The sequence below is a fragment of the Nicotiana sylvestris genome, chromosome 1, assembly GCF_000393655.2.
Source record: "Nicotiana sylvestris chromosome 1, ASM39365v2, whole genome shotgun sequence".
NCBI classification, from domain to species: Eukaryota; Viridiplantae; Streptophyta; class Magnoliopsida; order Solanales; family Solanaceae; genus Nicotiana; species Nicotiana sylvestris.
In genome coordinates this window covers 41,235,247-41,250,905 of record NC_091057.1, presented here as the reverse complement: position 1 = coordinate 41,250,905, position 15,659 = coordinate 41,235,247, and the positions used below count along the sequence as shown (strand labels likewise).

Here is a 15,659-nt window from a genome sequence, read left to right as displayed (position 1 = left end):
TGATTAATCATCTGCTTCTCACGTTCCGTGAATAGCCGGGACATTGAGGAATATCCAGAAAGGCATTTCGGGAATCGGCCTGATTCTATCTCTTTTCGTTCCGTTTGAAGAAAGGAAGGATCCCAAAGAATCGATCTTTCTTTTCGTTGTTGAATCTCTCTTTGATTAATCAATGTGTGATATTCCGAATCCTCATTACTAATGGAATCCAAATGATCTCTGGATTGATCAGAAGATCCTTTCAGTTGGCTAGAATCCGTTACTTGAACGAAACTAGATCTTGTGGAATCATATTGAATATTTGACGATACATTCTGTACCTTGCTAAAAAACCGATCCTTGTTTACCAACCACACATTGTCTAACCAAATCCAATTCTCTCTCGATACGTTCCTCAAAAAATCCGATTCGGGCGGATTCTTCCCCCAACTAACGAAGAGATCTTGGCGGAATTGCCACATATGAAATTGAGCACAGTTTTGCAAAGAAATAGCCCACTTGTTTCTCGAGAAGAGATGGGAAACATGCTCAATATCATTTGATTGAATAGTTGACCCAGCCCCTTGTTGTTTGAAGAAACCCTCCACTTCAATTGGTATTTTTTCACGAAAAGCAGACATGAGATAAGAAATCCAGTGTTTCACTAAGATTTCGAATAGCGGTCCCGAATTCAAGTTGATTCTATTTCGACTCTTCCTCAGAGAAAGACGATCAAACAATTCCCAATCATGGTCCTTGCGGATCGGATCATCCATATAATATACAAAAAGAAACTCCAGATATTTGAGATCTTTCTCTTTGAATAAGATCTCAATTCCAGCGACGGTTTCATTAGATATCTTACAACTAGAATCCCTCTTTTTTCCGATCCAGTTCCTCCACCAACGCGAACCCCAGTTAGATTCAGGCATGCTACACCCCAGTTAGTGTATTGTTAGTTGAATTTAATGAGTTTGTTTATGTCCAGCTACTTAAATTAAGCAGATGTTAGATATATAACAATGTATTCATAAGCTAAGATGTAATTATAGTTAATATTCTGTCTGTCTAGATATAGGATGCATTCTTCTATATTCAAACATTTCATTTGTATTTAACTGAATAATTCTGCATTATATATACAAGAATATGTTTGTATTCAATCCATATTTGATTTAATTCATAATACTGTATATTTAATACGTCTATTTTTTGGTATAAAAATAATTTTTTTTGTTTATATGTGCTCATAACTTATAGGTCTATGTTTAATGTAGGTGGTACCATCAACTGAATATTTACATATGGTTAACGATGAAGGGATGAATTACACCGTCTGCCTGTTAGAGAGAAAATGCATTTGTGGGAGGTTCCAAGTTGATGAATTACCATGCCCACATGCTTGGGCTGTATTGAAGAGCAAGTTTCTAATGCCAGGAAATTATTGCTCTGACTATTACAAACCAAATTCTGTTGTAATGACATACGATGTGCCCGTGTACCTGCTACCGGACCAAAATGAATGGAATATACCAGCACATATTGCAGAGGAAATTCTATTACCACCCAAATGGAAAAGACCTCCTGGAAGGCCAAAAAAGAAGCGCGATAAGCCTTTCAGTGAATTGCTGCAACCGAAAAATCAACATTCATGTAGCATATGTGGGCAGGGAGGACATAATAAGCGAACGTGTAGAAATGCTCCACGTAGGATTTAGTTAACATTCTGACATGTATTAGTGCTCCAACGATTTGTCATAGATTCCGATCACATTGTGAAATAATACATTTTGCACCTTTTTCGTGAATAGATTCTGGATATAGTTAGTTGTATTATTGTGTTGAATACATTAGAATACAACCTGTTTAATACATACTTATACAATCTATTATACACAGTGCCTGAGTTGTATATACACATCCAACCATTTAATATGACAAATTTAATACTCATTATATAGCTACATACTCATTTAATATACAACTACATACTCATTATACAGCTACATACATCTCTACATACACAGTGCGTGACTTGTATTATACAGCTTGGAAGAAACAAATTCAGATGTATTTATACTTATTTAATATAACAAATTTCAATACATACATATACAATCTGTTGATTATACAACTACATACTCATTTAATAAACAGCTACATACTCATTATACAGCTACATACACAGTGCCTGACTTGTATTATACAGCTTGGAAGACACAAATTCAGATGTATTTATACTCATTTAATATAACAAATTTCAATACATACATATACAATCTTCTGAATATATAATTATAGCCCGTGTATTATTCAGTTTCTGAATTGGATATACAATGCACACGACTGAATATGATTCAACATATTTTGTTGAATACATATTGTCTTATACATTGTGTCTGCCTTGAATATACAAATCCAGCCAAATAAATACAATTAATTATACATTTGTATTAGTATGAATATAACCTGCTTAAATAATATAAATACATCAGGGTGAATACATACGTATAAAACCTGTAACATACAATTTCTGACATGGATATACAAGCCAAGTGACTAAATCTTAATACATACTTATACACCCTGTTGAATACATATGAATATATTATGTTGGATACATAGGAATAGAACCTGTATATTAAGCGTGAATACTTATGAACAAAACAATGAAAGATAGATTGAAAAGTTGAAATGGTCATATACAAACACTGTTGATACAATGATTAAAACATGTTTTTTTCTAACTGAATACCATCTTCATCAAAAAATAGTATTCACATAAAATAACCTTTCAAAACTATATTCACTTAAAACTACTCTAACACTATCTTCAACTTTGAATCTGACTCCGTGATTTGCCTAGCAATCTTTGATGGTGCTTCATTCTCGCTTATGGCATCAACGTCTATCTTCCTCATAGCATGGTCCCAGAGGAGAGCACCATATCTTTGACGGAGTAGATTGGAATCAAATGTTATTTGTGGAACCTCACCAAGAGTGCTCAGAAACTCTGCGTATGCCGCAACATGCACCCCACAATCCCTGAAAAATGTTGATTGAAACAATTAAAAACAATTCATACTATTAGATTTTTAAATGATACAAGCATGATGATTGAATATATACATGCTCCCAACTTTTTGTTGAGGCAGATTTGATGTGAAAACAACATCAAAGGGATCAATATGTGACTTGTCAGTGTATGCTGAGTAATTAGACCAATCTATGCCTTGCTTATCTCTATAAAAGCCACTGATTGATAGATACAGAGGTACAAGCTTAGCAAGCTTATCCATCTCAGAAGCTACATAGGCATCATGACCCGCAAATTTTGTATAAGTCATACACTTTGATACATCTCTCCTTGAATGAGACAACAACCAATATCCAGTGTAGTTTGTCCTTCAAGTTGATTGGTATCAAGACATTGTCAACAGTATGCCAAGGTACATTAGATAGCAATCTGTAGCCCCTTATGTACTCACATACAACATCCTCTTCTTTGGCTACATTTGCATTACTATCTGTATCAGCATACCTGTCGAAGATTTCTACGATTCTTGTCTTGAATATACAATCAACAGTTGTATACTTGAAGTTGGTTGTTTGGTTGTACTTTTCCTTCTTTCTCAGATAGTTAAATATGATGTCAATATGCTATATACAAATTTAATTACATAGCGTTAGTACATTGAGTGAAATTAAGGAAAAGAAACTGAATATAATAAGTGAATATCATCTTATCAGGTTCTGTAAACTAATGGAATTAACATAAGTCCATACATTAAAGGTTAAAAATAATAGAATACAACTTGGCATCACCTGTTAAGATACATAATGATTAATACATATATTTATTTGATGCATAATACAATTCAATACTTTGTGTTCACTAAATAAATATAAAATACTTGAAATGTTCATAAAGTAATCAAGAGTCCTATTCAATACAAATTAGAAACTAATCATGAACTATATTAATACAAAATGTATACTATACAAATAGTTCAATCTGTTTCTGAAACTGAAATAGATTCATTATCAAGCAGTTTATAAATACATCTGAATACAGTTAAATACATTTGTTATTCAAAACTAATTAGGCCATTAAATACATCAGATGTAAAAGATACATCTGAATACAATTAAATACATAAAAATCATGTAAGACAAATTTGTGTAAGAGCTAAAATTGTGAATTATACAATTAGACAAACCAATCCAAAAAAAATTGAATTATACTGGACTTGGAAGGGGTAAAACTTACATTGTCATCCCATAATTTACTGTCAAACGAGAGAAGGTAAAACCAATTTTTTGAAGTGACTTAATCAACTCCAAAATCCAATGGTATATGAAGTGTTGACTTGTTCTTCTTGTAATGGTCTTCCAAATTACTTCTACAAAGATGATATAAAAAATCATTATATCCATTTTTAAAATTATAAATACATAATATACATACCAGGGAAAAAACCCACTTCTGTTCATGTCTAGCGAGAAACCATCATGAACCCATTTCTCGTATTCCTGAATGATTAATGTAAGATGTGGCCCCGATATTGAATCATCCTCAAATGGGTGTCTTTTTTTAAATATGGGGGTCAACTTTACTGAGGTACCTATTGTTCATTGAATTCATGAATAGAGACGTTTAATTATAGATACCATGGGGAAATAGATCATAACTTTATAAAACACTAACCTGCGGAGTCAAAGTTAGACTCGTAAGGCGACGAATATCATTGACTTGGTCACCAATTCCTATGAGATGGTAATAGGGTTGATTCAGCATTTTTTGCACTATGATGTATCACAATTCTAGTTTCTGGAATTTGACTTAGAAGAAACTTGTCGTCCATCTCAAATTGCGATACATAGAAATATGTAGATACACCCTCTTGGCCTATAGGTGGTATGCTGCACGGCACCTCTGATGTAGTATTCCCCTCCACTCTTGACTCAACACAAAGAACATTAACAACTGCATTCTGTTATACATATACATCAATGTTAGTGTATTATAAATGACCTATATACATAAAGTAATTGATGATATAAATACATTTAAATACATATAAATACAATACATATTTGATCTTGAATTTATATTTTGTTGAGGTAGTATTTAAATGCATCTAACTACTATTTTCTAACATTACTATATAGTGTAAGCTTAAATATATATAAATATCATGTTTTGATACATATAAATACATTTACATACAACATGCCAATATCAGAAGTATTAAGTGGAAATACATCCAGAAAACAGAGTCAAAATTCCAGTATACTATATTCTGATAATGTATACTATATTTTCAAGTTAATGAATACTGTATCCTGTTAAACATAAAGATAACTACATATATGTAACGACCCAGCCGGTCATTTCATGAGTTACCGCTCCATTTCCCCCATTTTTGCTTTTTATTGCTTTGTTTATCGGTTCTACATATGACCGAATTGGTTGGTTCGGGTTCGGAGAGGTTTTGTAAGGTTTGAGACACTTAGTCTCTTTTGATGAAGCTTAAGTTGGAAAAGTCAACCGGATGTTGACTTATGTGTTAAAGGGCTCGGATGTGAGTTCTGATGGTTTGGATAACTTAGGGAGGTGATTTGGGACTTGGGAGCGTGATCGAAATATGTTTTGGAGGTCCGGAGTGGATTTAGGCTTGAATTGGCGAAATTGGAATTTTGGCGTTTTCCGATGGATAGGTGGGATTTTCATATAGGGGTCGGAATGGAATTACGGAAGTTGCAGTAGGTCCATTGTGTCATTTGGGATGTGTGTGAAAATTTTAGGCCATTCGGACATGGTTTGATAGACATTTTTAATCGAAAGTGGAATTTAGAAGATTTTGGAATTCTTAGGCTTGGATCCGATGCGAATTTGGTGTTTTGATGTTGTTTTGAGCGTTCCGAAGGTTGAAACATGTTTGAATGATGTTATGGGATATGTTGGCATGTTTGGTTGAGGTCTCGGGGGCCTCAGGTGAGTTTTGGGTGGTTAAACGGACCATTTCATATTGTTGAAAGTTGCAGAAAAATCTGCTGAAGTGTTGTAGACAGCAGTGCTTCACGTTCGTGAGTGGACCCTCGCATTCTCGAAGGGTTAGCAGGTGAGGCAGAAGATTTAGCCTCCGCATTCACGAGGGAGGTTCCGCGTTCGCGAATGGCTGGGGTCATTGTGCATCGTGTTCGCGAGGTATCAGACGCATTCGCGAAGGTTTGAGCTGTGGAGTCATCGCGTTAGCAAGGTAGTGGTCACGTTCGCGTAAGAGGAATTTGTGGTCAACGTCAAGTTTTGCTTCGCAAATGTGAGGATTTGACCATGTTCGTGAAGAAGGATTTGAATGACTGGGCTGAATGTTTAAATAGCCATTGTTCGCAATTTTGGGGCTAACTTTCACCATTTTGGGCGATTTTGAAGAGGATTGAAGAGGGATTCAAGAGGGAACTCTTGGAGGTAAGATTTATTGACTTAATACTCGATTCTAATGTGAATTCTACCTAATTAATCATGAAATTTAATCCTAATATTGAAGAACTAGGGCTTGTAATTGGAGACCTAAAATTATGGATTTGAGGGATCATTTGAGGTTAGATTTTGGTGATTTTGATATGAATGAACTCGGGGAGTGATAAGGAGTCTATTGATGCAATTTTTATTGGAATCCGATACGTGGACCGAGGGTCGAGTTTGGCCAATTTCGGGATTTGTGTTGTTATTTGATTTCTTTCAAGTGGGCTTTGTTCCCTTTGCATATTTTGATGGTTTTGCACTGATTTTGGTTAGATTTGGAGTATTCGGAGGTCGATTCGAGAGACAAAGGTATCACGAGCTAGAGATTGGACCGGATTGAGGTGACTAATGATTGTAAATGTTGTCCTGAGGGTATGAAACCCCAGATTACACATCGTTGTGCTATATTGAGGTGACGCACACGCTAGATGACGAGCGTGGGGTTGTGCACTTTTGGGGATTGTGACTTAGTCCATCTCGAATGATTGTTTTACCGCGTATTTGATTGAAAGCTATTTGCTATCATCATGTTTTGGGCTGAATGCCATATTTGGGCCTCGTGCCAACTAGTTGGATCCTTAGGGGATTTTTACTGATATTTCCTCACTGTTTTGACTTTATACTTGCACTCAGTCATGCTATATTCTACTGTTTTCATAACTCAGCCATGTTTACTCTATTTTAACACATTAAATAATATTCTAAATGATAATATCATGTTTTACTATTGCCCGAGTGGCTTATGAGATTCTGACTGAGTAAGGTCGGGGGCCTGTGTTGTGAGGATACACCGATTTATGATTATGAGGCCAAGGGCCTGAGATTGTACGCCACGATGTGGCTTGTTGATATGAGGCCGAAAGTCTACTGATTATGCCACGAGATGGCTTGATATTGTGCTTGGGCCGCAAGGGGCCCCCCCGGAGTCTATACGCCCCCAGTGAGCGCAGCTACCCATTGTGATATGAGATATAGCCCGAGGGGCTGGTGTTGTTCCATGATATTTCCCGAGGGGCGGATTCTGTTGACATTGTGCCCGAGGGGCGGATTTTTATGTATTTATCTTTTCTAGCTGCCTGTCATTTACTTGTTTAACTGTTAAAAAGGTATTTTAAAGAAGCTTAAACTAAACTAAGGTGTTTCATGAGATTTCACAGCTTTATTGCACTTTACTGGTTTTACTCTACCTCTTATTAGCATGTTATTGTGTTTTTGATTTCTTATCGCTTAGTCTTCATTTATTATTATTACTCATTGAGTTGGAGTACTCACTTTACTCCCTGCACCCTGTGTGCAGATTTAGGCGTTTCAGGTCCCGCTAGCGAGTGTTGATTCTTCCAGCTCAGGCTGATTCAGAGTCACTAGGTAGATGCTTGGCGTTCGCAGCCCGGTGCTTCTCCCTCTATCTTATTTTTCTCTTGTTTTAGTTCTGTAATAGACTATGTAGACCTTCCTGTTTTTAATCGGTTAGTAGATGCTCATGACTGGTGACACCCTGATGTTGGGCTATGTCTATTCCGTAATTGTACTATTTCACCTTATTTTGGGATTATTATTATGTTAAAGACCTAATTTGTATTATTTTAATTGCTTAAAATGAATTGGGAGTGCGTCGACTGGCCTTGTCTTCATGAGAGGTGTCATCACGATCGGGTCTGGGTTTAGGGTTGCGACAATATAGATTATGTTGTATGCAGCTGTATGGAACTGTAGGTTGAATGCAGCTTGAAAATACAATATACATTATCAGAATATAACTTGAAAATAAACATAAATACAACTACATACATGTTTCAGTTTATATATGTATTTATGTAATACTGAATACTTATGTATAAGTTAAGTAACATGTATATACTTGTATTTCAAAATATGTATGGTGTGGTATAAATAATCAAATGTGAATAAATAAGAAACATATAGTCTTGTTATGTTTATATAAACATAAACTAACAGAGGTTAAAAACTATTAACCTCTAAATTCTCGCCGACAACTATATCGCTCTTTGGTTGGCCTTTGGGATTATCTTGTACGTCGGCATCAGGCGACATTTGAATACCATCATCACGTGTCACCGTGGGTTGATTTGCTTTAATATGGTCATAAATCTTCTTAAAGTTTTCATTGATCAATGTTCTTAAAGACATGAACTCGCCCATCACCTTATCAAAACATAAAAAATTAGATAGGTGTTGGAAAAATATATGAATGTTAATTTCCAAACTGTAATGTTTACTAATGGCATACAAAACTCGCGCAGTCTTTGAATGAATTTAACTCATTCCTCAAAGAAGATACTTCATCTGTTTTAGAATCTGCCAGCTTCTTATCATGCAACACAGTTTGATTGACTTCAGATATACCAGCATCAGGAGTCTTGGGTTTGGTCTCTGCCTCTGAGTGATCTATAATCTGCTCTTTGCGCTTCTTGTGGGGCGGAGATGATGAAGGTCCAACATTTGCATCATATTTCTTCTCATGCTGAAGGTGCGGTGTAGGACTAAAGTCATCTGAATCATCCGAATCATCTGCATGATTGTCTGAATGAGTATTGGTAGGACTGTTATCTACCTTAAAGCCTCCTAGAGGAATCTGTATAACAGCAAGCTCTACATCACTTAGTTGGATGTCATTGTAAACAATCTGAAAATCGAAATTGTATGTTATATACAACCTATATTTACTTTTGATCACTGCATTGACATGTATATTGTGTGCAACTGTAGGCTGTATGCAAATGGAAATTATAATTTGTATGCAGATGAATGGTGTATGCAGATGAAAATTCTAGGTTGTATTTAGATGTATGTTGTATGCATATGTATGCTATATGTAGATTTTATTTTATGTAGCTGTATCGAACTATAGGTTGTATGCAACTTGAAAATATAGCACTTATTCAGATGTATGCAGATCTCTATACTTAGCAAATATTTTATGGAAAATTAAATTTCAGGAACTTATGAAATAGTAACTTACCATGTTTCCCTGGTCTTTGAACATGCTGTTCATCAGATAAGCATAATTTGATTGATTGGCAGTGGTTATCCAATTGAGTAATCTGGGCACCCGATTACCAAGGCGCTTTGCAATTTTGGGGTCAACCTTTGAACAACACTCATAAAACCAAACTTGCATGGCGAGAGGCATCCCAGCTATCCTATAGAACTTCTTGTGATTATCTATTTTCTTACTAATAGATGTAATAAGGTAGCTGAATGCAAAAGTATTCCATGGATAATCAGAGTATCTCCCACTCTCGACCAAGTCAAAATGTAGTTGTGGGATGGTTGTGGTTTTCTTCTTTGATGAAAATATCCATGTGTGTATGAGATACATCAATGCTATCTTGATGGCATCCCCATCGTTGTCATCACCCCATTTCTTTTCATCTATTAGTAAGAAAATAGATGAACAAAGCTTCCGTTTTTACCAGCTTTGCACCGCCAAAGTATGTCTGAACAATACGGTTGGGCACCTCTGTGTTGAACTTAAGTTCATGTGGATCACCAACACATTTGAGACTAGTGACGAGCGCAAACTCCTTGATTGAGAAGGAAATTGTTGTACCATTTACGTGTATTGAAAATACGTCATCAGTACTTCCTTCTAACTGCAAAATCATGAAGCACCTGAAAAGCGGATGATGTACCTCACACTGATCCATATCAAGGAGATTTCCAAAACAAGTAGAACTCAATAGTTTATACTATTCTGGAGTAAGCTTTTCTTTGAGATCGGATATTATGTTTGTGTTTGTATATGAACAAATATGCAGTGATAATCTTGGCGGCTGTTTCACAAACAGTTTAATTTCCTGCATACAAACAAGAATTTAAAAAAGGTTTCATATTCAACATCAATACATAAACTCATTAAGTGTTATGAATACATATAAATACAACTACATACAATATGAAAAATACATTGGAGTAAGAAATACATGCCGGAAGTAGTTGTATATATATATATACATCAACATACGAAAATCAAATTCATACCATTGAGTACAAAATAGTGAATATCTACATACAATATGCAAGGAATGCTGTAATAAGTACGGAAATACAATGAATTTTAAATTTGAATACATCTAAATACATTTAAATACAACATATAATAGACTAAGTAAGCACAACTCAGTGAATGACATTGTAAATGTGTAAATGAGTTATGGATTGTTTGAATACTTATGAATACATCTAAATACATACGAATATATCAACATACATATAAATCACATCAATAATTATAAATACATCAATGTACACATAAATCACATCAGCAACTTTGAATACATATTGATACAATAACAATTACATTTTTGTGCAGTGTATCCGAGCTTCTTTTTGAATCAACTTCCTTAACCTTGACACATGAAGCATCATTCATAGGTTCTTTCCTCTTTTTCGCAACTGGAATTTTTGTTTGTTTTGAAGATTTCTCAACTTGGACTTCTTTCGATTTCTCAACTTGGGTTTCTTTGAAATTGTCATGGCGAGATTTTGTTCTCTTCTCCAATGCCATATTTTTGGCTAAACATGCATCCAATTCCCCTTAAGTGATTTTCAAGGAGAAAAAGGGCCCATCGAAATTGAGAATTTTAGTGGGTATACCTCTGGTAATCAACTTTCGGGGTGTTGAATCAAACATTATGAGAATACGCTTGGATACTGTTGATTTGAGAAAACTTGGTGAGTAGAGATGTTGAGAATAAACAAAAAAAGCGAAAATCTAAAATTTTAAATACTTACCACACTAATTATAGAAACAAATAACAATAGTCGAAAGGAAATTAGGGTTCATACTGAGAATGGGGAAAAATGAAGCAGTGTGGGTGAGAGATTTCTCTGATTTTGAGCGTGTTTATAGGGAATGGGAAAGAGAATAGAGTGTATCAAAACAGAGAGAGAAAGAACGTGTATTGAGAAGTTTTTATGAAAGATAGTGCTTTATGAGAGAGAAAAATCTGAAAAAGGAGAGAGAAAAATAAAAAAAATAGCGTGTTTAGTTGTCTGTCACGACCCTGGTTCACCAATTGTGAGCCTGTCATGATGGTACCCAGTCTTCACGACTAGGTAAGCCTAACACATTGCGGAATTTAACAGTTTGGAGTAAAAACAGTAAAAAAAAACACTAAATAGAAAAGGAAGTGTATAACGATGCTGCTTGGCACATACACTGAATACACAACTCCTGAAAGTAACATCCCAAAACTCGGAATCCCACGGGCAACACAGGTTACAAGAAGTCTAACACTGCTCTAGTCACTAGAATTTGTATAATACAAAGAGAGGAATCGAAATAACAGCTAACAACTAGGGATGGAATGAGAAGGAGACTTTGCGGATCTGTGGACGTAGCAGATGTATACCTCAAGTCTCCAATAATGCTCCCTAACAGCTACTGGCGGTATGCCTGCTCAGATGTACCTGGATCTGCACAACAAAAGTGTGCAGAAGAGTAGCATGAGTACACCACAGCGGTACTCAGTAAGTGCCAAGCCTAACCTCGGTTGGGTAGTGACGAGGAAGGTCGGGGCCCTACTGAGCTTATAAAAAAAATAAAGATGTCAGGATAAGATATGCAGTGCAATTGAGAACCTACAGTAAGAATCTATGCAGGATAATAAGAGTACAATAATGGAAACAATCATGAAAGCAAACCATAAGGGAAGTAACCGGGGATCTCTAAGTATCCCGAGGATCTCTTAGTATCCTCATCATGTACTAGGGATCTCTTGGTATCCCGAGGATCTCTTGGTATCCTCAATATAAGCCAGGGATCTCTTGGTATCCCGAGGATCTCTTGGTATCCTCAATATCAACCAGGGATCTCTTGGTATCCTCAATATATACTAGGGATCTCTTGGTATCCTCAATATCAACCAGGGATCTCTTGGTATGACGAGGATCTCTTGGTATCCTCAATATGTACTAGGGATCTCTTGGTATCCTCAATATATGTGCCGGGGATCTCCCGGGACTCTAACTCGTAGTCCTAAAGTAAATGTGCAGGGGGAATATCCCGGAAATCTAACCCGTAGTCCCAAAGTAAACCACAGAGCAGCAACACAAGAATATTAAATTAAACGCTAATTTCGTACCAAGTAAACATTTACTTCTAGCCCAACATGCTTCGCGTAATGCAATTCAGGCAATTTAAGCAAATAGGCAATTAAGTCAACTAAACATGCCTTTCTAGACTGGCAACATGCTAAATTCACAAGTAGCATAAAACAAGGAAAAAAACTCAATTGAAATACTTAAGAAAAAACCGGATTTTCAACAATTAGCTCAAGTACACGCTCGTCACCTCACGTACAGGGCATTTCAATTATCAAATATAGCACATCCTAAGGGGAAAGGTCCCCCACACAAGGTTAGACAAGCCACTTACCTCGAATGCTCCAACTCAAGTCTCGATTATAGCTTTACCTCTCGAATTCACCACCCAACAGCTCGAATCTAGTCAAAAATTACTTGAATGCATTAATAATTACTATTGGAACTAACCCCAATGCACAAAAATAGTTTTTACAAGGTTTTTCCCAAAAAGGTCAAAAATACCCCCGGACCCACATGGTCGAAACTCAAGGTTCGGACCAAAACCCTGTTACCCATTCTCCCACGAATCCAAATATATGTTTTGTTTTGAAATCAGACCCCAAATTGAGGTCCAACTTCTCAATTTGTAGAAAACCTAGGTTCTACCCAAAACACCCAATTTCCCCATGAAAATATTTGATTTGAAGTTGAAATCATATTAAAAGATGTTAAGAAGTGAAGAAATTAAGTTAGAAATCACTTACCAATGATTTTGGAGAAGAAAAGTTGTTTGGAAAATCGCCTCTTAGGTTTTGGGTTTTTGAAAAGTGAAAAATGACTGAGATTTTCCGAACTTGTATACCTTTCTAAGGACCTGGCGCGGACTGCACAAAAATGTGTTGCGGCCGCGCCGAGTGGGAGAAAAAATTGGGGCTTCTCTGAACCCTTCCAGCGCGGACCGCACTGTTTTGGTGCGTGGCCGTGCTAGTTAACCTGAAAACCTAGCCCTCAGACTCAGCCACGCGGACCGCACAGAAAGGCATCGCGGCCGCGCGGCTCCCGCGCGGACCACGCGGAAATGACCGCGGCCGCGCTGGTGTCTGCAACACCTGAACCTGCATTTTCTTAAGTCCAAGACCTCCCGGGACCCGTTCAAAACTCACCCGAGCCCTCGGGGCTCCAAACCAAACATGCACACAACCTTAAAATATCTTACGGACTTACTCGTGCGATCAAATCGCCAAAATAACATCATATACATAGGATCAAGCCTCAAACACATGATTTTCTTTCTTCAACTTTCATAACTCAAATTCTCCATTTTTAGTCCGAAACACGTCATATGACGTCCGTTTTTAGCCAAACTTTACAGATAGTGCTTAACACATATTTAAGACTTGTACCGGGCGTCGGAACCAAAATACGAGCCCGATACCTATATTTTCTAACTCCTTTTCATTTCAAATTTTCACATCAAATTTCAGAAAACAATTTCTTTCAAAAATTCATTTCTCGGGCTTGGGACCTCGGAATTTGATTCCGGGCACACGCCCAAGTCCCATATTTTTTTACGGACCCTCCGGGACCGTCGAATCACAGGTCCGGGTCCGTTTACCCAAAATGTTGACCGAAGTCACTATTATACATATTAATATCAAAATCCATCAAATTGTTTTCACAAAATTCACATATTCTAACATAAAAACTTTCCGGCTATGCGCCCGAACTATGCATGCAAATCAAGGCAACTAAAAGCAAGGTTTTCAAGGCCTCGGAAGCGCGAAACAAGGAAGAACTACGGTGATGCCCCTTTGGGTTGTCACATTCTCCACCTCTAAAACAATCGTTCGTCCTCGAACGGACAAAAGAAAGAAGTACCTGAGTCGGGAAATAGATGGGGATAACGGCCCCGCATATCGGACTCGGACTCCCAGGTTGATGCCTCAGGAGGCTGACCTCTCCATTGAACACGCACCGAAGGAAAACTCTTCGACCTCAACTGTCGAACCTGTCGGTCTAGAATAGCCACCGGTTCCTCCTCATATGATAGATCCTTGTCCAATTGGACAGTGCTGAAATCTAACACCTGCGATGGATCTCCACGATACTTCCGGAGCATAGATACATGAAACACGGGATGCACAGCTGACAAGCTAGGTGGCAAGGCAAGTCTATAAGCCACCTCTCCCACATGATCAAGAATCTCAAATGGACCGATGAACCTAGGGCTGAGCTTGCCCTTCTTCCCAAATCTCATCACGCCCTTCATAGGCGATACACGGAGCAATACCCGCTCACCAACCATGAAAGCAACATCTCTGACCTTGCGGTCTGCATAACTCTTCTGTCTGGACTGAGCTGTACGAAGTCTATCCTGAATAATCCGGACTTTATCCAAGGCCTCCTGAACCAAATCAGTACCCAATAATCGAGCCTCTCCCGGCTCAAACCATCCAACTGGAGACCGACATCGCCTACCATACAACGCCTCATACGGAGCCATCTAGATGCTGGACTGGTAGTTGTTGTTGTAGGCGAACTCTGCTAAAGGCAAAAACTGGTCCCACGATCCTCCAAACTCAATCACACATGCACGGAGCATATCATCAAGAATCTGAATAGTGCGCTCGGACTATCCGTCCATTTGAGGGTGAAATGTTGTACTCAACTCTACCCGAGTACCTAACTCATGATGAACGGCCCTCAGAGAACCGTGATGTGAACTGAGTACCTCTATCTGAAATGATGGAAACCGGGATACCATGCAGACGAACAATCCCCCGGATATAGATCTCCGCCAACCGCTCTGAGGAATAAGTAGTACACACAGGAATAAAGTGAGCGAACTTGGTCAGCCGATCCACAATCACCCAAATAGCATCGAACCTTCTCAAAGTCCGTAGGAGCCCGACTACAAAGTCCATGGTGATCCCCTCCCTGATACGGTCAAACAAGGAAGACCGAGAAACCACACAAGCTAGGACTCGACTGGGCTTCGAAAGGTCCAATCTCACAAACTAGCTGACTAAGGCCTGAACATCCATTGCTATAAGTCTCTCTGCACTGCTCCTACTTTCTTTAGATCCACCCGAATACCCTCACT

The 15,659-nt window shown here is 37.6% G+C and overlaps 1 protein-coding gene across 1 annotated transcript in view; it reads right to left on the bottom strand.

The window, feature by feature from the left end:
- Positions 1-10,176, bottom strand: part of LOC138869311 (protein Ycf2-like) — a 12,559-nt gene extending 2,383 nt beyond the window's left edge. Inside the window, exons 1-9 of the mRNA XM_070146923.1 lie at positions 9,954-10,176; positions 9,489-9,901; positions 8,757-9,236; positions 8,483-8,671; positions 4,834-4,973; positions 3,329-3,520; positions 3,109-3,234; positions 2,800-3,024; positions 1-912 (exon numbers count right to left, since the gene is read on the bottom strand). The exon at positions 1-912 is cut by the window's left edge and continues 2,383 nt beyond it. Coding sequence (XP_070003024.1) covers positions 1-912; positions 2,800-3,024; positions 3,109-3,234; positions 3,329-3,520; positions 4,834-4,973; positions 8,483-8,671; positions 8,757-9,236; positions 9,489-9,901; positions 9,954-10,176 — 2,900 coding nt within the window. The remainder of the gene's footprint in view (positions 913-2,799; positions 3,025-3,108; positions 3,235-3,328; positions 3,521-4,833; positions 4,974-8,482; positions 8,672-8,756; positions 9,237-9,488; positions 9,902-9,953) is intronic.
- Between the last annotated feature and the right edge of the window lie 5,483 nt (positions 10,177-15,659).